Here is a 26772-nt window from a genome sequence, read left to right as displayed (position 1 = left end):
GAAAAGGTGTAAGGGAGAAAGGTTGAATCAGCATTTTGTTTGAAAATACTTTTCATTAGCAAAACACCACCAATTAGCCAAAATATTGAAGGACAATTAAAAATGGCGCATGTTTGGGGCACCTGGGTGGCTCAGTTGGTTAAGCTTCCAACTTCGCCTCATGGGGCTCTGTGCTGACAGCTCAGAGCCTGGAGCCTGCTTCGGATTCTGTGTCTCCCTCTCTCTCTCTCTCAGCAATAAGCATTAAAAATTTTGGGGGGGGGGGAAATGTTTTGGGGCACCTGGGTGGCTCGGTCAGCTAAGCATCCAACTCTTGATTGTGGCTCAGGTCATAATCTCATGGTCCATGAGTTTGAGCCCTGTATCAGGCTCTGCCCTGATAGGGTGCAGTCTGTTTGGGATTCTCTCTCTCCCCATCTCTCTGCCCACTTACACACTCTATTTCAAAATAAGTAAATAAACTTAAAAAAATGGTACATGTTTACTAGGTAGTACCACCCTTACCACCCATATCTGGACAGCTTCCTTTTCTATGTCTCCTAGCCAGATGGGATTTCAGGTTGCTCAAACTCGGTGCCTTTTCTTCTCTATACCTCTGCCCAGCCACCAATAATCTTTTCATTCCCAATGCCTGTCGAAGTCTTAAACTTCTTTCAAAGATGTCAGTGAATGAATTATTGATCAACAGGTATTTATTATGTTCACTGAGTACCTACAATATGTAAGGATGAAGGGAGTTCATAGTCTAATTCCAGTAGGAGGACAAATACATAGAAAGACATAATTTTAATGTTATATGATAGCTTTTTATATAACAGCTTTATTGACATGTAATTCACACACCATAAAATTCATCCTTTTACAGCATGCAGTCCAGTGGGTTTTAGTATATTACAGAGTTATAAAACCAACATTACTATCTAAATTTCATTGTCCTCAAAAGAAACTCCATGTTTTTTGTTTTTTGTGTTTTTTTGAAACTCCAAATTTATTAACAGAAATTAGCCATTTCTCTCTCTTTCCCAATCCCTAGAAACCACTAATCTACTTTGTGTCTCTATGGATTTGCCTATTCTGGGCATTTCATATAAATAGGATCATATAATATGTGGCCTTTTGTGACTGGCTTCTTTCATTTAACATAATGTTTTCACATTTCACCTAGATCGTGGCATGTATCAGTACTCCATTCATTTTCATGTCCTTCATTCGAGATCATGTCCTATGTATCTGTAACTTCTACAGAGTGATTTACTGATATCAAAAGAATGCACCCGTTAAACTTTCTTTGGACAGCTTTATATTTTTTTTTATAAAGTTTATTTGTTTATTTATTTAGAGTACACGAGCAGGGGAGGGGAAGAGAGAGAGGAAGAGAGAGAATTCCAGGCAGGTTCTGCACTGTCAGATCCGAGCCAAAATCAAGAGTCAGTTGCTTAACTGAGCCACTCAAGCACCCCTGGACAGTTTTAAACTAAAAATGGCTCTAGGGGCACCTGGGTGGCTCAGTCGGTTAAGTGTCCAGCTTTGGCTCAGGTCATGATCTCACAGTTCGTGGGTTTGAGCCCCGCGTCGGGCTCTGTGCTGACAGCTCAGAGCCTGGAGCCTGCTTCAATTCTGTGTCTCCCTCTCTCTCTGCCCCTCGCTTGCTCACACTCTGTCTCTCTCTCTCTCAAAAATAAATAAACATTAAAAAATAAAAAAAAAATAAGAATGGCTCATTCAGGGGCTCCTGGGTGGCTCAGTTGGTTAAACATCCAACTTCAGCTCAGGCCACAATTTCAATGTCCGTGAATTTGACCCCATGTCAGGCTCTGTGCCAACAGCTTGGAGTCTGAAGCCTGCTTTAGATTCTATGTCTCCCTCTTCTCTTTAGATTCTATGTCTCCCCATTCACACACTCTCCCTCTCAAAAATAAAACAAAACTATAAAAAAAAAAAAAAGTGATTCATCCAGGGATGCCTCGGTGGCTCAGTTGGTTGAGCACTTAACTTCGGCTCAGGTCATGGTCTGGCAGTTTGTGGGTTTGAGCCCAGCATGGGGCTCTGTGATGTCAGAGTGGAGCCTGCTTTGGATCCTGTCTCCCTCTCTCTCTGCCCCTTCCCCATTCATGCTCTCTCTCTCAAAAATAAACATTAAAAAAAAAGAAAAAAGAAAAAAGAATGGCTCATCCACCCCCCACATGCTCTCTCCCCACCAAAACTTCTCTAAATTCTCAATCCATAGGCAGTAGCTGTGGAATCAGACTCCAGGACAGCAAGCAGACATGAGTCAGCATCAGACACTCAAGTCTCTCTTTTTTTTAAAATGTTTATTGATTTTGAGAGAGAGAGAGAGAGTATGCACAGGTACATGAGCAGGGAAGGGGCAGAGAGAGAGAGAGAGAGAGAGAGAGAGAATCCCAAGCAGGCTCTGTGCTGATGGCACAGAACCCCACCTGGAGCTGGAACTCACAAACTGTGAGATCATGACCTGAGCCAAAACCAAGAGTCAAATGCTTAACTGACTGAGCCACTCAAGCACCCCTCAAGGCCTCTTTCTATCCCCTAAGTTGCAACCAAGATGTCTTTTCCCTACCAAAACCTTAACGATAAAGGTCATTTTCACCAAAACCAGCTACATAGACATTTCTGAGTCCCATCTAGAAAGCCTATCATATTCTCAGAGGGAGCATGCTTTCTGGGTAGTCATGGACACAACAGGGAAAGAGCATTGGGCTAGGAGCCAGGACACCTGAGCTCTGAATACAGCCCTTCTGCTAATTAGCTATGTCACCTTGGTTGGGCAAGTCACTTACTTCTTTGGCCTCTTGTGAAAAGGAGTTGGAACAAAATTTACAAAAGTCTCTTCCAAATATGAAAATAATAAGCCTTGATGACAGATTTAATGCTTGTTTTAACTACCATGTTATTTATAACTGTTGTAGAATATTATATCCTTGATTGGTCTCAAGTATACTTCATAATACATGGTTATTTTGTAAGCAAGCTGAGGTATAAAATGCAGGCTATTTTATAAAATTTAAGGTGTGATATTACTAAAACTATTAAATCAGCTTACCATAGCTTTGTTTTTGTGGCTTCTTATTGGCCATGTGTATGTGTTATAACCCAGTTTTCACAGGGAGATAGGTTTTACTTTGTGACAGTCTGCTTTATTTTAGTTTATTAATAAAATTTCTAAAGTACAAATGTGGTTCGTGTTAAGTACAGAGTAGTAGCTAAATGCAGTCTCTGGTGTCAGACTACCTAGGTATAAATCCCAGCTCTGCCAGTGCCCCCCATGCTGTTTTCACCAAGTTCTTTTTTTTTTTTAAGTTTATTTATTTATTTTAAGGGGGTGATGCAGAAAGAGAGGGAGACAGAGAATCCCAAGCAGGCTCTGCATTGTCAGCACAGAACCCAACGCAGGGCTCAAACCCATGAACAAGATCATGACCTGAGTCAAAAATCAAGAGTTGGACGGTTTAACTGACTGAGCCACCCAGGCTCCCCACCAGGTTATTCTCAACCTCTGGTTTCATCAGTTGTCAAGTGGGGGATTAAAAAAAAATGTACTTTTACCTTATTTGGTTGTTGTGAGAATCACATGAGATAATATATATAGTGTCAATTTAATAAATAAAAGCTATTTTATTGTTGTCATTTATGTTTCTTTTTTTTTTTTTTCCAACGTTTATTTATTTTTGGGACAGAGAGAGACAGAGCATGAACGGGGGAGGGGCAGAGAGAGAGGGAGACACAGAATCGGAAACAGGCTCCAGGCTCCGAGCCATCAGCCCAGAGCCTGACGCGGGACTCGAACTCACGGACCGTGAGATCGTGACCTGGCTGAAGTCGGACGCTTAACTGACTGCACCACCCAGGCGCCCCGTCATTTATGTTTCTTAAGAGAAAGATCTTCCTCCTGCCCCCTTTCCCATCAAGTCCACTCTTTACAAGGAGTAAGTGCTAATGGTGTTTTTTTGTGTGTTGCCTTTCAGCATGATGATCTGATTCAAAATATTGTTTGCAAAAATGGATGCTGATTTAAATAGATTCTAAAGCAGAAATACAGATTTGAACAGGAAAGGGATGTCCTATTGCTGAGAGCAGTGCTTCTATTTTGGAAATGTTATTCTTCTAAGGCCAGCATAATTGATGGGTACCCTCACCAAACATCTTTCCCAAGTTCAAAGCATGAGCAAGTTCTCCAGGTTGTTACAGTGCATAGAGGGATGACAGTCTGGCTCAGTCAGAAGAGCATGTGACTCTTGGTCTTGGGGTCATGAGTTTGAGCCCCACGTTGGATACAGAGATTACTGGAAAACAAACTTAAAAAAAAATAGAGCGCACATAAAGAGTTTAATAAATGGGAATAAAACCACCCATCCAGTGACCATTAAGAGTCTAGAATTTTAAGAAAAGAAAGCCATTGCCTACTTGAAATAAATAATTTGGACAGAATTTTAAGTATATATTCTATTGTGGTAATCACTGAGGGTTTGACTCTGGGAAGCATCATAGATGGATTTGAGATTTCAGTTAAATAATATACAATTTATCCCATACTTCTAATTTAATTTGAAAAGAGAAGCAACAAGATTGAACTAGGCTTCGACCTTTCTGAGTCAGGTGGCCTGAGCTGGTGGGACTGCGCCGAGGTGCTTAAAAGCCTTATTAAAAATGTTGCGATCCCCATGAAGCTCTACTACACCCAAGTTTACCAGGAGATTTGGGTAGCATGAGGTTGATGGGCTTCATGACTTATAAAATCAGGGTTACTGATTAAAAAAAAAAAAAAAGTAAAGCTTTGAAAGCTCTGAGTCCTGCACCTGCTCACGGTCATCTTTAATCAGCTTTACTTGAAGTACACATCAGAGGGACTATCAGCCTGACTGTAAACTTCAGGAAGCTCTGTTGGATGGGAACATGGAACATCATGTGTGCACTTGTAGGAGTGTTGTTCCCTTTGTGGCATGAACAAATGTACCTGTGAGATACACTTAAAAAAAGATTGAAGTAGGATTTTAGACCTTATTTATTTATTATTTATTTATTTATTTATTTATTTATTTTAGTATTAGTACATGCATCTTACTTGTAAATGAGGAGGTCACAAGAACAGAAAACAGCTGGAAGTCGGTAGTGGCTGCCTCTGGGAAGCAGGAATCAGAATTCAGGGCGAGACAGGTAACTGCAGTTTTTTTGTTATAAACATGTAGAAGGATTAGACTTATAAAATGACATATTTGGGTTTTTTTAATGTTTGTTTTTGAGAAAGAGACAGAGCGTGAGCAGGGGAAGGGCAGAGAGAGAGGGAGACACAGAATCTGAAGCAGGCTCCAGGCTCTGAGCTGTCAGCACAGAGCCTGATGCGGGGCTTGAACTCACGAACCGTGAGATCATGACCTGAGCCGAAGTCGGACACTTAACCGACTAAGTCACCCAGGTGCCCCTAAGGTGACATATTTGAATTACTTTAAATATATATTAATTTTAAAAACACATGAGTTTTAGGGAAAAGTTTTTTAGTACACTCAATGTACTAAACTCACGACCCAGAGATAAAGAGTTGCTGGCTTCACTGACTGAGGTAGCCAAGTGCCCCGGAAAATCAATTCGTTGATAATTTTCAGAAGGGATGGAGGCAGTGACTTCAAAACCCTGGTATATGACTTTTTCCAATAGGAGATTCAATGAGACAAAAAAGGACCATGTGGAGGGGTGCCTGGCTGGCTCAGTCGATGGAGTGTGCCACTCTTGATCTCAGGGTTTTAAGTTCAAGCCCCACGTTGGGTTGAACTTAAAATATTTAAACAACCACTCCTGTCAACCCAACTTGACTTAAAAGATAAGGTTTGCTGCTATGCTTCCCTCTCTAACAGGATTTTGGAAGGGACAGGGATGTGCTTCTGGGCAAACAGCATGAGGCCAGGAGTAGGGAGGAATTCTCTAGGTGGTGTTATGCCCAGAATTCGTGATCCCCAAAGACCACTAGGGAGCCGAGTCCGATGCAAAAGCATAGAGCCTTTATTCGAGCTAGCTCGAGCTCAATCCCCTACCTGCACCGACGCAGCGGTGAGATACCAGGGAAAGAGAGCGAGTTTCAAAAGGACAAAGGTTTTATTGGGGCCTGGGGGCAGTTGGTGAGGTAATGGCTATGGCCTCAGCCGATTGGCTGGGGAAGGATCCTGGGGAAGGGTCCGAGTCCTGTTAGGCAGGTGAGGGGGGGTTTACTCAAGGGGAGGAGGTGCGGTCAAGGTGAAGGACACGGAACAGGATGGAGTCGGCCGGCGTAGGCCCGCCCTTTCAGTGGCATAATTCCCTTGTATGCCAAGTTAAATCTGTCGTTCCCAAGGAGAAGGTTCATCTCGTCTAGATTCATGGAGTATTTCCCTGCATATAATTTTTCTGTGTATTTCCCTATGGCATGGGAGTCAGTAAAGTCTTGTTTAAATGTTTCAGCCTGCCTTCAAGGCTAGGGTCAGAAGGTTAAGGCCTTTGTGGTTGTCTGAAGACACCCCCTCCCCACCTGGATATTGCTCTTGAGTAGTAAACTTCCTGGTACTCATGTTTGTCTTCTTTAAGGAAGACACTTCTTTTTAAATTTTATTATTTTTTTTTATGTTTATTTTTGAGAGAGACAGAGACAAAGACAGAGACAGAGCAGGGGAGGGGCAGAGAGAGAGAGGGAGGCACAGAATCTGAAGCAGGCTCTGAGCTGTCAGCCACAGAGCCCAATGCGGGCTCAAACCCATCAGCCTCAAGATCATGACCTGAGCCGAAGTGGGATGCTTAACCAACTGAGCCACCCAGGCACCCCTAAGGAAGACACTTCTTTATACATTTCCTCTGAACTATGAAGTGTACATTGTCATCATCCCAATTTTTACAGGCGAAAAACTGTATCCTTGTGAAGCTAAGGAACACATTGAAGGGCAGGAGGTAGCAAATGGCAGGGCCAATTAATAAACCCATACTTTTTCCATACAGACCATCTATAATAGTTGCTATAATAAAGGTTCAGACCAGTAATTTGTTTAAATATGTGATGCACAGAGTAATTCACAGGAAATTATAATGTATCTAATTATCTTGACCATCACTTCCTCTTACCGCTCTATTTCAGAGAGGTTGGATTTGTCCATGGAATATAAAATGTGATCTTTTACAACTGTCTCTAAAACAAATAACTAGGAAATATCAATGGCTTGTGGTAGCCTCAGAACACAGGCTTTTTACTTTGATTTGCTTTTAAAAAAACTGAGATATAGGGGCGTCTGGGTGGCATAGTCAGTTAAATGTCTGACTCTTGGTTTTGGCTCAGGTCATGATCTCAGGGTGGAGATCTCAGGTTCAGTGAGATCGAGCACTATTTCTGGCTCCACACTGAGCATGGAGCCTGCTTGAGATTCTCTCTCCCTCTCTCTCTCTCTCTAAAAATTAAAATAAATTTTAAAAACACATATAATTCATATGCCATAATATTCATTTTCAAGTGTACAATCCAGTGGTTTTTAGTATATTCACATGTTTGTGCAACCATCACCATTATCTAATTCAAGAACATTTGTTTCACTTTTTTTTTTTTTTTACCATTACAAAAGTTTATTTTACAAAAAGGTTCAATATGAAAATGCACATGACCTGATTTTTATATCGTAGGAAAACAGGTGCTATGGAGAGGGGACATGTAGAAGCAGAAATCAACTGATTTCTTCCAGTGAACACACCCATTGTTTATACTTGTTCCAAAGCTCTAACATGATACTATTTCTTCATATCATCACCATTCCAATATTGTTCTGTTGCCCACTGGTTGACATCTCCACACATTTCATCTGTCACAAGATTTATAAAGGGATCGAACCCCCGCAATATTTTTTGGACACGTCTGCCAACCTTTCATTTCTTTCTTTTTTTTTTTTTTTAAAGTTCTCCACACCCAGCATAGAACCCAATGTGGGGCTCAAACTCACAACCCTGAGATCAAGATCTGAGCAGAGATCAAGAGTCAGATGCTTAACAGACAGCCACACAGGTGCCCCTGCCACCATTTAATCTCAATTATAAGTTCTTGTACATAAATTTTTCAACTCAGATGGGTGAGCTTTGCTGTGGTACCTATTTGTTAGCTCAAAGATCCATACTTTGATTGACTTTTGAAGGCTCTATTCTAACACATGCAAGAGAACAACTAGGTATGTGCAACTGAGAACTCCAAGAAAGATCTAGAGATCTCAAACAAAACTGGAGCCAGCAAATGTAATGCTACTGTAGTCTTAAAAAGGGAATTGTATGACAAGTTATAAGAATATGACATATAGATACCACTGTGTCAAAGGTCAGGCCATGGTAGACACGTTTGAATTTTGTCTAGTTCAAGAGCGGCTCTCTAAAAGTGATAAAAGGGTCCAAGGAGTATAATGAAGATTAAAAGAAGAAAAGTAAGATTCACAATGAAAGCTTTAAAGAGCTTGGAGTAATTCAGTCTAGGAAAACTATTTAAGAACAAACTTGGGGCGCCTGGGTGGCTCAGTAGGTTAAATGTCCAACTTCAACTTCAGCTCAGGTCATAATCTCAACAGTTGCGTTCGTGGGCTGGAGCCCTGCGTAGGGCTCTGTGCTGACAGGTTAGAGCATGGAGCCTGCTTCAGATTCTGTCTCCCTCTCTCTGCCCCTCCCCTGCTTTCTCTGTCTCTCAAAAATAAATAAACATTAAAAAAAATTTTTTTAAGAACAACCTTAAAGTATATAAGAGGATTGTTATACAAAAAATGTGATGACCTTTATTTCCTTCTTTCACCAAGGAAAAGACAAAGAAAATGGATTCATTCTACAGGAGGAAGGATTAGGTTAGCATAGAAAGTCATCAGAGCCTTATTAAACACCAAATGGTAGTTGCAGCAGAAAGTCCTCCGAAATTTTTTTTAAAAGTTTTAAAAGTTAAAGGATAGTATAAAAAATTCCTTCACCCAGATTCACCAATGTTATCATTTTGCCACATTTGCTTTATCATTTTCTCTCTTCTGTATGTATATTTACAATCATTTGAGAGTAAAATTATTTATATGAATCCCCCTTTATCCCTAAATACTGGCTATTTCCTAACACAAAGCACATTCTCCTGCCAAGCCACAGTAGTATAAAAATCAGGAATTTAACAGATACAATACTATTTTTTAATCTATAGCCCTTATTCAAATTTTTCCTATTGTCTTAATAATGTCTATTAAATTAAGAAAAAAAAAAAGTTTTCAGGTCCAGGGTCCATGTTGCATATAGTTGTCATGTCTCATAAATTTCTTTAACCTGAAATTTAAAGACTGAGTTCTGCAGTCTTTGTTCTTCCCTTAATACTGGCAAGTTATGTAGCCTGTCTTGCAATTGGGTCTCTGCTGCTTTAAAAAACAAAAACAAAAGAAACAGATTCTCATTTGTTTTGGGAGTTTTAGGTGTGGTCTTGAGTGAAGATCACAGGTAAATGAGCCATTCAAGGCTCCTTCCAGCCATTTCCTACTGCTTATTGTTACTAAACCAGAATTATTCTAGTTGGTGGGGATAGACAATAAAACATATTTGTATTCAGAGCTGCAATGTATTACGTAGATTTTGTTTCCTCGGCATTCCTGTATTTTATGAGAGTTTAATGTCTTTAACAAAATTAGGTTTGGTGAAGAATTAGCACCTACTCTTTTTAAACACTTGAGACTTAAATTCCCGGTAGACTACCATTTTCAGAATTTCACCTTCGCAGTGATGAACTATGCCCTCGCTAGGAAACAAGAGCTGCAAAGATGGGTGGGTGTCACTCATTAAAATCTTTCAACAAATATTTGTTGAGTGCCTCGTAGGTGTCCAGCTCTGTTCCAACCCTGGGAATACATTAGAGAACAAAACAAAACAAAATCCCTGCCCTTGTAACCTAATTGTCCAAATTTAAATTAAAAAAATCAGAGCCCAGGCACCCGACTTCCTTAAACAGGAAGAAGCCAAGCTCTGAAAAGGGGCAGCTCGGTGATTCAAATCGAATATGGACAACGCCGCGGAATCCCCGACAAACGCGCGGATAGTAAAGTTCCCAGTTTATCCAAACGAGCTATACAAATGATTAATCCGAAGACCAGGGGCCACAGAGGACAGGCGGAGCAGGACTTCAGAGCCGTTCTAACCACTTTCTCAGCCACAGTCCGCCGTCCCGCCTTGGGCCTCCGGGCGGTCGCGGCTCGCGCTCGGGTCCGCCCCGCAGGGGCCACGCACCCAGCCCCGCGTCCCCTCCAGGCGGCACCTCCCGGCCCAGGCAGAGCCGAGCACCTGGGAACCGCGCATCGAGAACGCCCCGCGGGGAGGCGGCTCGGGGGAACCGGCTCCTCCGGCGGCCTCGCCCACTGCAATGCAATCTGGGTGGTTTTTCCAGGTCCCTCCCTGTCTTGTTCCGCGCCCAGTCCCTGCCCCCGCAGCGCCTGCGGGCCGGGGAGCGCGGCTCGGGGACCGGGGGTGAGGGGCGAGCCCGCCGAGAACCGCGGGGGGCGCCTTCCCCACCACGCACTCTGCGGTCCAGGAACTGAAAGCACTCGCCGCTGGAGCTCGAGCTGCGGACGAGGATGGCCCCGAGCACTCTCGTGGGCCGGTGAAGCGCTACCTAGCCCCAGCCTCCGCCCGCTCTCTGGGGACGCGAGCTGCTACCTGCGCCGCGGGCGGCAGCGTCTCCGCCCGCACAGTCCTGCCGGGAAACGCAGCGGCGCGGCCCTGGGCTCCTCAGACTCCCTCCTCCCTGCCCCCGAACGCTCAGCCGCTCCCCACTGTGTCCGCGCTACCTCGCGACGGGGAAAGCGCGCTCTCCCGCCTTCCCGGACACGCATCCCGACAGGTTCTCAGATCTGTACCCGGAGCGGGTTCCGGCAGTGACTATATATATGCTTGCCTGATTTCACACCATGAACACAAAGGGCTGGACACCTTGGGCCCAACTAAGTAATACTTCGGACCGATTTCGGTTCTCCAATAATAGATAAGTTGGAAACATAAAAACTCCAGGAAACGTCACCTCTGCCTCTTTCCTCTCCCACGTCGACAGGTCCCAACCACATTGCCTTCTGACTTGGTGGCTGGGTGGCGATAGTGGGCGCATAAGCCTCTGTGCAGACTTAGCTTAGCTAGAGAAGGGAAACTGCTCGCAAAGTTGGCCAAATCGACACATAAGTACAAAGGCAAAGGTATGAGGAGGGACGTAGGGGTCAGAACTGGGAACTGAGAGAAAATTTGCTTTGGCCTGATTTAGGAAAACATTAGTGTGTATGTTTTATTTAGGGCCCAGAGCAAAACAAAGTTTGTGGGCCCAGCCATGGAGAAGGTTCTAGTCTCAAGCTAGCAGCCAGAACCAAACAAGACGTGGCAATTAAGAAGTAGAAGAGAGACAAGGAAGTGGGGTCCATTGTGCCTAAATTTCCTCGCGGGGACTCCCTGCTCCGTAGCGCGCAGCCTCTGCGCCTTTGGGCGAAACTTGGTGGCTGGGCGTGCTGCCCCGGGCGTCTGGCTGTGTCTCCAGAAGGTGGGTAGCGTCCCGGGGTTTGGAGGAGCTCAGGCCTGGGCTCTGGCCGGGAGAGAGGGAGGGCCCACAAGGTTTCACCTACTGTTTGCACTTAAAGGTGTGTTGGGCTCAGGAGCGGCTTTCCCGGTGCTTGGCAATTGCCCCTGCCGCTTCCTGGCTATGGTTGGCCGGTGCCTCCCTCCGCGGTTCGCCCTCTTGGGGCGCCGCGCCCTGAGCAGCTCCGCACCCCAGGCTTCACCTCTGGCCTCTTTTCTCCTTCCTGCGCCAGGCCTTTTCCCTTGACCCTTTAGAACCCCCGGCTTAGTTCCCCCACAGTCGACATTTTTCCATGCCCCCCATCCCTCTGGATTACCTCCAAAGGGGCGACCCCCACAAGCGACTCCGGCCCTCCCCTCCGCGCCCTTCACCCCTCACCCTTTTCCCGTCTGGCCTCGGCTACCCTTCGGGTGGCAACCGCCTCTTCCCCGCCCCTCACGTCTCCCCCTCCTTCCTTCTCGCCCTCCCGTCTCCATTCATCCAGCCATTGTCTCCCGCCCCCTCCTCCCCTTTCCCCAGGCGGCCTCCACCCCCACCGCTGCCACGTCGTGGTTTGAAGGAGCCAATGGGCCGGCGCCGCCAGGTGTCTCTTACCTGCACCACGTGGGGGAGGGGGAAGGGGCGGGCAGGTAGAGCCACATCCCAAAACAGAAAAGCTTTCAGCCATTGCGCGCTCCACCCGGGGTGCAGCCCAGCTCCTGGCTTTTTGCATAGACGCACGGGCAATTGAATACAAAAAGGGCAGGCCTCCTGCGCCCTCCTTCCCACCCCCTTCCTGCCCAGGGTGTGGAGCACCGACCAGGTGTGGGCTAGGGTGGTTGGTTACCGCCTTTTGCACCGGCGGCGGCGAGGAGGGGGGGGGGCGGGCGCTCTTTCTTCTTTTTCTCTTGGAAGAGGTTTTAGCACGGGTTTTCTCGTTCTCACTTCCACCCCGCCTCACCGCCTCCCGACCCCCCTCTCCCCCTCCCCACCTATCGTCATGACGGCGTCTCCGGATTACTTGGTGGTGCTTTTTGGGATCACTGCTGGGGCCACCGGGGCCAAGCTGGGCTCGGATGAGAAGGAGCTGATCCTGCTGTTATGGAAAGTCGTGGATCTGGCCAACAAGAAGGTATTCCTCCAGATTTCTGTCCAATTGATAGGAGTGGGGCAAGAAGTTTATTGTAGAAGTTTGGAGAGTCGGTAAACAAGTGCTCTCGTTTAGCCACTTATGAGGCTGGACCCGAGGCCTACAGACTCCAGAGTAAAACCAAACTTGTTGGCCAACGGCCTGGGAACCGTTTCAGTAATCTGAAATCTGGCTCAGGTGGAGCGGCCGGGCGCAGCCGAGCCAGGTTCTCTGCCCGTCGGGGGACGCCCCGCGGAGCCGGGGTGAGATCCTTGGGGCTCGGGTTCCCACTTCTGGGCCTTTCCGACCTGATCCGGGTGGGGGTGGGGCCGGAGGCAGGGCCGTGCCGACCTCTCTGCCACCGGAGTCGCTCGCGACGAGTGAGCTTTGATTCTGTGGCCAGACCCCTGCAGCAGCGCTGGCCGCCCCAGCAGGGGAGCGAGGAAGGAGGGTGAATATGGGGGCTTCCAAATTGAGGAAGGGGAAACTGACCCCAGTTTCTTTCCGCCCTGGAGGTGGGACAGTTGCATGAAGTGCTAGTTAGACCGGATCAGTTGGAGCTGACGGAGGATTGTAAAGAAGAAACGAAGATCGACGCGGAAAGCCTGTCCTCCGCGCCGCAGCTGGACCAAGCCCTTCGACAGGTGACAGCCTTGGGCCGCGCGGTCCACCTTTATCCAGGCCACTCCGGCGTCCCCCGCAAGGCAGCCCAGCCACACCAGGTCCCACGCCCTCGCCGGCCGGTCCACGCACATCCCCGGGGCAGAGTGGCAAGACGCCCAACCGCGTGGGTGGAAACCCGGCCTTGGAGGCCGAGGTGGACCTCTTGGGAGGAGGTCGCTGCTCCTCCAAGCCTCCCAGCCCCTAGCGTCGTGGGCCCAAACTCGCTAGTTTTCGAGTCTTTCCTGGGGCTTCAGGAGCAGTCGGGTTTTACCAACTGAGGAGCAGAGGTTGAATCCTAGCGCCCCCATCCCGAGGCCCAGACGCCCGACGCGCCTGTCCTCTGCGGGGCTTTGGGTGTGTGGCTCAACGCTAGGACAGAGGGCGCTGTAGTGTAGATGAGCGGGTGGGCCCCGCGAGGCGTGCCAGAGGCGGCCCCAGTTCGGTGGGAAGCTGAGGGTGCCTGCTTGGCTTCAAGCTTCTGAACTCCTAAAGGCTCGGTTTGGGTTCCCTTATTCTTCAGTGGCTTTGATCCTAGCTGGGGAGGGCTTGCAGACCCGAAGACGTAGGGCTGATCGTTGGGTCACTGTGAAACTGGTGGAACCCCCTTAACAGAATTGAGATGACCTAAAAACCTGCTGCTTCCTGGTTCTGACGGGTACTGGATCAGGGATAGGGCGGGGCGCTAAACACCTGTGCACAGGTGCGTGTCCGGTGCTCTCTTGGCCTGTGCTCCAGGACACGAGGTGCGAATTAATAGGGGAAAGTTATCATTTGGGATTGTGTTCCAGGGAAAGTGTTGCCAGACTTCCCAGAGGTCTGTATACCCATTAACCGCCTTTGCTTATCAGAAACTGGCATCTTTCTTAATCTTGAAACATCCGAACATAAAATAACACCAGGGAATGATGTAATCTGAAGGCAACCTGCTGATGAAACGAGACCCGACTTAAAAGTCTTGAATGTGGATTTAGCGCAAAAGTAGACGGGGGCACTGAAGGGAGAATGTCTATACTAAATTCTCCTGCGGGTGAACTGTGGGTTGATTGGAAAGCTTGTCAATCTAAAGGATTCTAGATAGCTTGTGGGAACGGAGCCTTTCTTTCTAATATTGCCCCAGCACTGGTGTCCTCTTTTATGGCAGCGTGGTTTTCGTTGGTTACCAACACGTGGGGCCACTTTGCCGGAGTTTGTAAATCCTGCTTAAGTTGCATCCCTGTGTCTTGTTTACAGTTTAACCAGTCAGTAAGCAATGAACTGAATATTGGGGTTGGAACTTCCTTCTGTCTGTGTACTGACGGGCAGCTTCATGTCAGGCAAATCTTGCATCCTGAGGCTTCCAAGAAGGTAAGAGTGCTGGCTTCTGGGAGAATGATTGGATCTTCCTTTGGGGGTGACTGGAGGCTTTTTTTTTTCCCCCCATGGTTTATCCAAGTTTCTCCATTTTAAAAAGATGTGTGTCGGGAGTTATTGTTTCCTGGCAGAATTTCAGTTTGAGAAGATAACAAAGGAATAGTGGTAATGGTTTCACAACAGTGTGAGATGTAGTTAATGCCACTGAACTGTAAATATTGTGTTGTGTATATTATTGAATGTTAAAATGGTGAATATTGTGTTATGTATATTTTACCACAAAAAAATCATGACCCTTTAATAGAGATCTTTGAGATTGCAGTAATTTTATAGATACCCTCTGGTGACTTAACAAAAGTTTCTCTTTTTGTTTTATGTTAAGTTTTTGAGATGGTTGCCATTCCCCCTTTTCTAAGCATATTAGCTGAATTTTGACGTTTAAAGTAACAGCAAGTAGGCAGGGGAGAACATTTACTTTTAAATTTTAAGACATTGTAATATTCCCTTCTGTAGAAAATGCTTTATCCTAGAAAGGAAGGAGCAAAGAAAAATAGTTTAATTAAACCTTGTTAATCGTAACTAATTTCATTAAAGAGCTTTGTACTGTGTAAAGACCTAGTCATATAACTAGTGAAACATTAATTATAGCATACTGCACTTTGACTTAAATATTCAAAACTGATTAAATACTGTATCATAACAGTAGGGTCAGCCTTCATCTTTTACCTTTGCTGGTCTTTCTGACATAGAAAAGGGTATGGAGTGAAAAAAACATAATCTTACTGTAAAAATGTGACTCCTCTCTGGGAAGAATACTGAGGGGCTGTGGGGAAATGGAGACAGCGGAGGGCAGCCCCAATGTAGCCAATCATTGCTAATATAGTTGATCTTATCAACTTAATTAGTTTGAGCTGTAACTTTTTATTATGGTAGGCAAATACTGAACTTGAAAAGATGAAGTATTTTCAGGAAACTGGATGAAGCAAGTCTTCAAAGAAAGATTCAGACTGACAATTGATGTCCCAAGTATAGTGACTAGTCAGTACGGATTTTTCTTTTTACCTCACTAGGGAAATGGAAAGAAAGGAGTTAAATATATGATGACAATTTCAAAAATTCAAGGGAGAAACTCAAGTTCCTAGATCTTAAAGGTTGAGAAAATCACTCCTCTTATAGCAACTTTTGTAATAACTTGGCTAAAGGGGTGGGCACGGGGAGTGTTTTTTGTTAATTAAATGTTAGACCAGTTGCTATCCCCTTGATCCAGAAATAGACATATGAGGATTTTTTTTCCCCCTTTCAAATTCTTTTGGAGAGGGGATAAAACTTAATACTTTCCCTATTTGGCTTGAGGAAAACAGCTGTTTTTGTTATTTTAGATGGGCTGCTTTAAAATGTGGGGAAACCTCCAGAGAACAATTGAGACATTTTCCTGAATCACTTCTATTAGGATTTTCATAAAGAAACCTGAAACAACTTAGTATCCTAAAACCAGAAACTAATTTAGTATCATAAAGGAATTCTATTCATGGCAGGGGGGAAGGGGGAGAGAAAATGGTAAAACATAATAATCCTGCCATTCAGAAAACAATATTATTATTTTTCTCTAATATGAACATATTTGAAAATATTCTTCCAGGTTTTTGTAGAAAAGCCTCATTTTTACAAGGAGCATTCATACTACACACACTTTTTAGCCTATTTTATAATTAGTATAACATCAATATCTTTTGTAGGAATTAAGTATTTTTAAGTGGATACAGCTATTTAAAATCTTTTATTGTAAAATGTGAGTTTTTGTAGAAAAGCCTCATTTTTACAAGGAGCATTCATACTACACACACTTTTTAGCCTATTTTATAATTAGTATAACATCAATATCTTTTGTAGGAATTAAGTATTTTTAAGTGGATACAGCTATTTAAAATCTTTTATTGTAAAATGTGAGTTAACAGGTTTTAAATGAACATTTTTGTAGATAATCCTGAAGATTTCACCATTTTTTTAAGTAACTGTTTTGAAAACTCTGACCATGGTACAATGATATCTATTTCATTTTTTTAAAGATTTTATTTATTTTTTTGTGAATCTCTACACCCGACATGGGGTTTGAACTCACAATCTCGAGATCGAGTTGTAGGCTCTACAAATTGAATCAGCCAGGTGCCCCTGACAGACATCTATTTTAATTATAGCATGAGCAGGTGTACATCTGATAGATCCAATGAGGAAATCTGAATAGAAAGAGACATTGTATAAATGTTATGGTTGCAAACATTAAGTCTTTATTTCCTTGACTTTCTAATGTATAAGTAGGTAGAAATTCCCAGTAAATCAACAGAAACTATCTTGAAATTGTAAGAAAAATCTAAATTCAGTTTTAAAAAATTCATCTTTGACAGTTATTTGATGGGGCTTTTTTCTACTAAGGGAAACAAAAATGCATTAGTACAATATTTGCCCAGACAGTTGAACTTGCTTAATAAGTACGAGAGTAGTACTAGTAGCTAAGAACAGTAGGTAACTATTTCTTTACCGTTGAGATTTGTGATATCTTTTTTTTTTTTTTTGAGTCTAATTTGAGTTCTCAGGTATAGCTAGAATATTGGTCACAAAACTAATGTGGGACTATAATTTGGCACAAAATCATGCTTTTTAGGTAATCAGGAATTTACTATCTTGCTCTGATTTTAGTATAAAAATATGAGTATTATATGAGCCTAGTATTTAACTATGTTTTGTAACTGAATCCTATATCTGGGTAGACACTGTAAATATAAGCATCTTTATGAGAACTGAGAGGGCTAATGTTGCTGCCTGAAAATACAGACTGTATGAAATGATTATGGCTGAAAAGAGTGTAATTTTATCAATTAGAAAATGTATGACAGCCCAAATATAGCTTCAGAAGTGTTTTGAATGGAATGTGTAATGGAACACAAATGTAATCTATTGCCTTAAAATAAGGTAATTTTTTTCCATGACACTTGTATATAGGATATAATACAGTACTAGAAAATAGTCACTCTTATATTTAATTTTAAAAATTAATTTTGGTAAAATATACTCCATGCAATTCTTAGGTTCCTAATTATTAGAGAAACATTAAATTCATCGAGTTAACAGTGTCTACCTTGTCCTTCCTCAGAATGTATTATTGCCTGAATGCTTCTATTCCTTTTTTGATCTTCGAAAAGAATTCAAGAAGTGTTGCCCTGGTTCACCTGATATTGATAAACTGGATGTTGCAGCAATGACAGAGTGTATCCTTTAAGTGATTACCCAAGAATCCTTTGAAAAGGTAGCTCCAGATAAAATGGCAATTCAGGAAACTTTAAAATCCTTTTGTTAGTGTATGAATGAAATTGACCTGTCCAAAATTTGTCTACTGTGCTAGGAAGAACTAATAGTACATTTATAGGCATCTTTCAAAGTAGCTTTTATTTTTATTTTTTTTATTTTAGAGAGAGCGCCTGCATGAGCAGGGGAGAGGGGCAGAGGGAAAGAGAGAATAAGAATTGTAAGCAGGCTCCCTGCTCATCACGGAGCCTGATACAGGGCTCGATCCCATGACCCTGGGATCGTGACCTGAGCTGAAATCAAGACCCCGATGCTCAACCAGCTGAGTCACCCAGGCACCCCTCAAAGTTATGATTTAATTAATTTAAATACTGATTTAGTGTGATGGATTTAGAGTTGGATTTTTGTGAGTTGAACATATCTAAAATAGATTTCCATTTCACATTATGGGAGTGTTTTTGGTTTTTTGGTTGATGAAGAATGTGAAAACTACCTTCTTTGATAACTGATTCCAAGGCCACTTATTCTTGATTGTTTTAGGGGTTATTTTGACACCTTTCAAATGGATATGCATTTTTTTAAAATAGCGGAATATATGCTCTTTACAAACGTTTCATTGGTATTTCTTTTAACCCTCCTTGGGTTTCTCAAATACATATGGTGATTATAATGAGTCCTCTTTTGAGATGGTACAATGAGGTGGGGACTTTACCCCAAAATCCTTTCATTACCAAAATAGCATATTTGATGCAATATGCATCCTAAAAGTAAATTTTATAATCACAAATCTTGTAGTCATGAATGACTGACTCGTCATCTTTCATCCAGTAAGTTTTAAAAGTGCTAACTAATAAGTAGTCATGTGCTAACATCAGATGTGAAATTGAGTAATAGAGGGTTGGGCAACTCACCCAAAGCCACTATGAGAACCAACTTAAAATTGCATTTAAGTTCTTTCAGGAACCTGTGGGTCATAGATGTTTATTCTTAAACTTTCTCATTTTTTAGGAGCCAAAGCCTGATTCTTGTTTTATTCCAGAATTTCCTTTCCTGATTGGAAACTGTTTGCATGTTTTTCTTAACCCCTTGTAAGCAGGTCAAACCCATTATGTCTACCTTCTTTCTGGAAGTAGTTAGCTGGAAATTTGCTTTAGCGTCCCTAGTAGTGCTGGGAGATGGATGTAGTAAGCTCATTTTGAGGGAACTTTTGTAAGAATTAAAAGGTTTGGACACCAGAAAAATTCTTACTGATTGTTTTGTTGGTTTGAATGCTGTATTAGCCTGCTAGGGCTACCATGACAAATACTATATAGACTATGTGGCTTAAACAACAGAAATTTTATTTGCTCACAGTTTTGGAGTTTGGGAAGTCTAAGGTAGACAAAAAGAGATCCAAAAAATCAATAGATGGAGAGAAAGTCTAATAAAGTTATCTTAATTTAGAAAAAGACAATTTGAGTAGAAAAGGCAGTATATTAAGAATTGTTTATCCTTGACAATTCAGTATCCTCTTTTAGCAAAGAAAATCTTCCCCTAGTGATTATAGGTCACATGGTAGTAAAAATTTCCACAGCTACAAGCAAGAGATGCTTATATTTGGGTTTTTTGGTTTTTCTCAGTGTATTGACAGTTCAGGGAAAATTTATTAAAAGTTCATCCTTTTTGTTTTGTTTTGTTTTCTCTTTGGCTTCTTGTGACCTTCACGTGTATAAAATTTGGGGCTATTAGTAAGCATTTTCATTGTGGTGATCTGGACTTTTTACTTGCTTTCTGCTTTGCAGTGGTATATAGTACTTTTTAAAATAAAATTGAATTATCTGACATTAATTTTTTTTTTTTGTTTTTATATTTGAGAGAGAGAGAGAGAGCATGAGCAGGGGAGGGACAGAGAGAGAGAGAGAGGGAAACACAGAATCCAAACCAGGCTCTAGGCTCTGAGCTGTTAGCACAGAGCCCTATGTGGGGCTCGAACCCACCAACCTGAAGATCATGACCTGGGCCGAAGTTGGATGCTCAACCAACTGAGCCACTCAGGCACCCCTGAATTATCTGACATTTAAGTGAATAGATATAGGATGCTATGACAATTATTGTTGTTTTCTTGTCATTCATATTAATCCTAGCTCTAAAACTGTTGTTGGTGGTTCTTTTTCAAGTGCCATGAAGATGAAAATCAGAAATATTTGACTATAGTAAACAAAGAAATTGTGAATAAAGCAAACTTGGACTCCATTTCAGACATATCGCACTTGGAGTATGATCTCATGGCCCTTTAGTAATGCATTCATTAGAAAAACTAAGGTATTTTCTTTTTTCTTTTTTTAAGTTTATTTATTTTGAGAGAGAGTATGTTCAAGTGCATGAGCAGGGGAGAAGCAGAGAAAGAGGGAGAGAGAGAATCCTAAGTAGGCTCCACACTGTCAGCACAGAGCCTGATGCTGGACTCAATCCCATAAGTCATGAGATCATGACCTGAGCCAAAACCAAGAGTCAGCTCAACCAACTGAGTCACCCAGGCACCCCACTATTTTCTGTTTCTTAAATAGCTTAATTATATCCTACTTCCTTTGGGCTTACATTGGAAAAGTCTTAGATTTATAGTTTTGTTACCAATCAGAAAATTGATTTTAATCTTAAATGTTCTTATTAATGTTTTATCTGCATATTTTTCCCCCACTTAATGGGTAAGAAATCTTAAGCTTTCCTAACAGTGGTTTTTATTTTACATTGCAGCTGTGACAAGTTATTTTATGACTCCTATTCAGGGGAATCATTATTTCCTTGACTAGACCACCAAAGTCCCCAGCTCAAAAAGTCATAATGGGGCTTCTGGGTAGCTCCGTCGGTTAAGCATCGACTCTTGATTTTGATTCAGGTCATGATCTCATGGTTCGTGAGTTGAGCCCCACATCAGGCTCTGTGCTAATAGCACGGAGCCTGCTTGGGTTTCTCTCTCTCTTTCTCTTTGCCCTTGCACTGCTCATGCTCTCTCTCTCTCAAATAAATAAACTAAAAAACACAAACAATCATACCAAATATGACTATCTACTTGTCCTTATCTATGCATAGGATTTCTACAATGTCTGGACCAAAGAGTTCTTTCAGTTCACGAAATATTTCCCTTTCTAATATGGAAATGACACTGAATTTGGAAACCTAAAGATGGTCATTACACATCCTTGATGGTTTTGCCAAGTAGATGGAGAGTCATTTGCTCCTGAGGGAATGAATACCTGTTGGACCAGGTAAACCAGCAAGGGAGGGAGAGGCTCTTGCCAACCCTTGGAAAGGAACAAGTAAGAGAATATGTAGCTTTACTTTCCTGGGAAAGTTACTTACCTTCTCCAAGCTTTACTTTGATCTCAGGTATTCCCAAATGAAAGCTTTGTAAACCACTAGGAGCTATGTAAATGAAAAAGTATGACCACTTTGATAAAAGAAAGGGTTTAGGAATTTCTTGAGTGCGGTTCTCGTCCTTATTTTAGTGCTTATTTCCCTCTTTTGTCTTTGTGTTGGTTCTGAGACCACTTCTGGTGTTAGTTGTTGGGTCTCTCTGAGTTCTTCAAGTTGCAGTTTTGTTACCTGCTTTTTAAATTATGCAGTCTCAGCAGACAAGAAGACCTCATTTAGCAGATGAACGATGGGTAGCATTTTGTAAGCTTTTTATTTAATCAGGTGAGGTGGTGAGGGTGTGAAATAGGGATTGAGGCCTCAATTTTTATTTTTTATTTTTGGAAGAAATTATCTTAGATTTTTTTTGGAAATTAATAGTTTTCTCCTGTGGAAAAGACCTTTCGATTATGGGACTATTTGTATAAATGACTTCTTTTATCCATTTAAAAAAAAGAACCCTATTTTCCCCCCAGTGGTGGATGGAATTACTTCCTCTTGGTTTCTTAACCTATTTTTTCTTTGCTTTGTTGTTCATGAACTAATTTATTTTCATTAATCAAGACCTCTTCCATTTTGTTTATTGTACTTAGCCTTTGGCAAGAACTTTTTAATGAAGTCTGGCCTTGTAAGGAGAGCAGTGAGCACTTGTGAGTTAAGTGCTTACTGTATGTGCCTCCAGCAGCCTCATAACCAGTGGGGGAGTGTCGCCCCCTTTTTACAGCTGGGAAAACTGAGGCTTAGAGTTAGAAGTGTCAGCATTTGAGCCAGAGTCCTTCTGAGGTTAAAAACCGTGCTCCTTAACTAGGGGGTAATATTCTAGAATTTACAGAGCTCACTTGAGGGTGGTGTTACATGTTTAAATAGATGATCTCCCTTGTAAGTTTATATTCTGTGTTTCCTGAGCACGTGTTGAACTATTCAGCAAGAAAGAGGAGTGAATAGAAATTTTGTAAAATTTTTATCCAGTTGGATCCGTAGGTGCCATTTATTATTAGCAAATGCCATTTCACTAGTACAGCTTTCTATTATCAGGATAAAAAAAAAAAAGTCACTAAACCACTCTTGTCTGCCTGTCCAAGGGTTAGTAGGGGTGTGTGTGTTTCACCACTTATTTATTTTTTTTAATAAATGTGTCATACTCATGTTCTCCCACTTTTTTTTTAATGTTTATTTTAGAGAGAGAAAGAGACACAGAGCACAAGCAGGGGAGAGGCAGAGAGAGAGGGAGACACAGAATCCAAAACAGGTTCTAGGCTCTGAGCTGTCAGCACGGAGTCCAGTGCTGGCTTGAACTCATGAACCCCAAGATATGACCTGAGCTAAAGTTGGATGCTTAACCAACTGAGCCACCCGGGTGCCCCTGTTTCACTACTTCTTGATGAGGGTGAAGGATTGTATGTGTGTATGCATGTGCTAACACAGTGATATTGGCCTGTTTTCCCATATATTAAAGATCAAGATAAAGCCTTACAAGCAGAATGGTTGAGAACACAAGCTCTCAAGTCAGATTTATTGGGGGTGAATTTACTATACCTCTTAGCTTCATTTTCCCCATCTTAAAATGGCCATGCCTATTATAAGGAATGATAAGAGGGGCACCTGGATGGCTCAGTTGGATGAGTGTCTGACTCTTGGTTTCTGCTCAGGTCATGACCTCCTGGTTCAGGGGATTGAACTCTGTGTCAGGCTCTGTGCTGGTGGCAGAGAGTCTTCTTGGGATATCCTCTCTCTCTCCCCCTCTCCCCCCTCCTTCCTCCCTCCCCCCCCACCTCTGACCCTATCCTGCTCATGCTCTCTCTCTCTCAAAATAAATACACATTAAAAAAAAAGAGAGAGAAGAAGAAGATAGTATATGCAAACACGTAGCCAGTGCCTGGCCTCCCACACACTTTCCAATGTTGCTGTGATTATTCGAACCTCACCAGGTTGTTGGGGATGAAGACAAACAGCTTCAAAGGACTTCCTTGTTGATTTAAGACCTTATTTAAACTATTTTACACTTATAATTTTTTTTTTTTAACTTTGAGCGAGTTTGGATATAGACCTTTTAAAGCCTCAGGTACATGTTAGTACAGCTAATCTTCAAGGTTAACTTAGCTTCTCCAGTTGTAAATAGTGTGTGTGGTTCATTCTGCACTTACTCGCTTATTCTGATAAATCCAACAATTGCATAAACCTTCATTGCCCTTCTTAAAAGTGGGAGGGAAGTACCAAATCCTCCTTGGTACTTTTTTGCGTATGAAAAGGATTTTACATATCCCCAAGTGTACAGTTAAGCTAGGTTAGTAGTTGACCTTGTTCACTGGAGGGGGAAAATTATCTTTGGCATCTCATCGGCATGATATGAGCCAAATCCGCAAATACTCTGGTTTGTGGTCTGTAGTAAGTGACTAGAAATACTGTATATTCTTGGCCAGCACTCAGAGTTATGTTAATTTTGTGTGGTTATTTTAATTATAAAATAATTTACTTTTAAAATCGGAGTTTGGGAATTTCAGGATAATTTTTTTGGTTTGTTTTAGATGGCGTTAGAAGACTTTGTTACCATAGAGTCTCTCTTTTCCTAATTTGTTTATCCCACATACGTGTCTTTTTCTAAAGTAGACATTTTCACTCTTGTGGCATTAGCCCATACTTCTATTTTATTTCTTTGAGATTACAATTGAGTCATCAGTTTTGTGTTTTGTTAAAATAATACCTCCTGAAGTAATATTCGTTAGGATCGGTCTTATTTTTTCCCTTCTTGGAAAGAGTAAGCTTCTGGGAAATACAGTTAGAAAACTATGGGTTTTTAGATTCTTTTTCCAGCATTTTATTACTGTTATGAAAAAGGTTTTGTTGCCTTGGCTGTTAGTTCTGTTTGACAGTGGCATTCTTGATTTGCTTTTTTCAATTTTTTTTTATGTTTATTTATTTTTGAGACAGAGACAGAGCATGAATGGGGGAGGGTCAGAGAGAGGGAGACAAAGAATCTGAAACAGGCTCCAGGCTCTGAGCTGTCAGCACAGAGCCCGACGCGGGGCTCGAACTCACGGACCGCGAAATCATGACCTGAGCCGAAGTCGACTGAGCCACCCAGGCGCCCCATTGATTTGCTTTTTTCAAAGCCTACTTTAGTATGAAAGGTTACTTACAGAACCTATTTTTTTTAATTATGGAACTCAAGGGTAATTTATCACTTGCTTTTTTCCTTCTTTCCTTCACATAATTGTAGGAAATTCAGTTCTTTGTTGGAATACTAATCCAACTTTTCTCTTGCCATATTGTTTGTTATTCTTTTTGTTCATTAGCATAGGTATTTTATTGTAATATGTCTGGCAATTAGGCAATTGGTGTTTTAAATCAAAGAGTAAGAATAGAATGGGAGGAAACAAACTTGTCTTCTGAAGGGTCTATGACAGGAAAAAATGGCGTGGGGTTGGAATTTCTAATTGGGATGCAATTATAATGTAGCTTTAGCTTAAAAAAGAGGTTACTTAAAAGTGAAAATTAATAACCAAATGTGTATTTTTAAGCAGTCAGAAAAGGTAACTTTTTGGCTGGATAAGCTAATAGTGGCAAGTTTTTGGTGATTCACCCCGCCCCGAGAGAGTTAGCTAATATTGATGAACTCCAAAATCTCACACTGTGAATTCCACCTTCAGCTATGGTATAAGTTTGGGTCAAATCCTGAAATCTGTTTCACTGAAAAGAGTGCTAAGGAAAATGTTCCCCCCACTCAGATGAAGGCAACAGCTGGACTTCTGTAAGCTCAGTGTAAATGCAGCACTTTGCTCAGTTGTAGCCCGAAATGTTAGTTTTGTTCCCACCATGTCTGGCTTTACCCTTCCTCATTTCCTCATGGCATTTCTCATTTGTAAAGCTGGCTAAGCCTGTTCGTGCTGTTGTGGTTGCCTCGAGGGCAGAGTGAGTAAGTTGCATGATGAGCCATAAATCAAGGGACATAGACTCATCTTTCCTTTCCTCAAGATCAGACGTGCAGCAAGTAATTCAATATATAATTATGAATTGATAGAGGAAAGAATTGGTACTAAAACATTTTTTTTTTTTTTTTTTTTTTTTTTTTTTTTTGCTATTCTTTATTTGTTATTCACGTTAAATTCTGGTAAGGATTATGGATTGAGCAAGCCTTTTGAAGAGAGGGTGTCTGTGTGTGTAAGTGTGTGTGAGTTTTGGTTTAGGTTTGGGCATGCAGGAGGTTGGGTGACTTTTAAAAGTTGTCGGGAGCTTAGAGCTGCTGATCCTTGGTGTGTGATGTCTTGAAGGGAAACATGTTGGGACGTGTTATGTGGAACCAAGTTAGCCAAATGTCTGGAACATATTCCTACTTTAAATGTAGAATTCAGTAAATAATCCTTCATCTACCAATCTTTGTCTACACAGACAGGATACTTTACATTTTTACTTTTGATCTTTTTTCACTTGACTTTGATATATACATTTAGAAAATCTCTCATAAAGTATTGCTTAAAATGAATTAAGCAAAGCTGCTTCTCTTGGTTCAGGGAATTATGTACACATAGTCAGATCAGAGCTGTATTGTAATCCCAGCTCTCTTACAGACGAGCTAGTGGACTGGGTAAGTTATGGAACTTCTCTAAATCCTAGTTTCTTCATCTGTTTGGTTTTACTCTTATCTATCTGGTAGGGCTATTGCAAAAACTGGAGGAAACAGTCAGTGTGTGTGGGGCGTGAAATGTTTAATAAATGTCATCATTTATGTCACTAGATTCTGGGAAATGATAGGTGCTGTGATAGATGGATAGAGAACAGAAGGAGGTAGGGGCCTGTGCTTAGGAAATATACAGTACAGTTGAGGACAGAAATATTTTATGCGAATGGTAATATCTAATCAACTCTTAAATTGACGGTTGCAGCCTAGAGCAGTTAGGGGAGGGTATTGGTGCTGGGTAGGAGTTACCTATGGTCTAATTTGGTTAGGGGATTAGAAAGATAGGAGAGCTTCATAGACTAGTTAACTGAGGAAAGGTGGGAAGGCTAGAAACCTCTTTATAGAAGAGAGAAAACAGTGGTTTGAATGGAATATACTCTCCCCATTCCTATTCCTTCAAAGCTTGATTTCAACCAATATTCTGTTTGGGGATAGAATGTTGTGATGTGGTAAACGTTCCTGTGCTGTTCTGCTTTTTGGCCATCTTCAAGCAATCGCTCTTCCTTTAGGCCAGAGGTCAGCAAACTTTTTCAATAAAGGTCCAGATAGTCAATAGTTTATACTTTTTGTAGGCCACATATGGTCTCTGCTCATATTTTTCTTTTTATAATCCTAAAAATGTAAAATCCATTTTTCTGTTTTTGATAGTCCAAAAACAGGCTTACCATCAAGGGTTGACTCTTGCAATGTTTTTCTTTCATTTCCTAAGATAGGGTG

The 26772-nt window shown here is 42.0% G+C and overlaps 1 protein-coding gene across 7 annotated transcripts in view; it reads left to right on the top strand.

The window, feature by feature from the left end:
- Positions 1-12171: 12171 nt before the first annotated feature.
- ESRP1 (epithelial splicing regulatory protein 1) overlaps positions 12172-26772 on the top strand; it is a 65785-nt gene continuing 51184 nt past the window's right edge. Inside the window, exons 1-4 of one of the 7 annotated variants that reach the window (XM_030304316.1) lie at positions 12172-12680; positions 13193-13321; positions 14571-14684; positions 17839-17953. In XM_030304316.1, the coding sequence (XP_030160176.1) occupies positions 12549-12680; positions 13193-13321; positions 14571-14684; positions 17839-17953 (490 nt within the window). In that variant the 5' untranslated portion in view covers positions 12172-12548. The remainder of the gene's footprint in view (positions 12681-13192; positions 13322-14570; positions 14685-17838; positions 17954-26772) is intronic. The other 6 variants (XM_032591923.1, XM_030304312.2, XM_030304313.2 and 3 more) reach the window with 6 other exon arrangements.

This window comes from Lynx canadensis, chromosome F2 (genome assembly GCF_007474595.2).
Source record: "Lynx canadensis isolate LIC74 chromosome F2, mLynCan4.pri.v2, whole genome shotgun sequence".
Lineage (NCBI taxonomy): Eukaryota > Metazoa > Chordata > Mammalia > Carnivora > Felidae > Lynx > Lynx canadensis.
The sequence above is the reverse complement of the archived record's forward strand: the minus strand, read 5'-3'. Positions and strand labels throughout refer to the sequence as shown.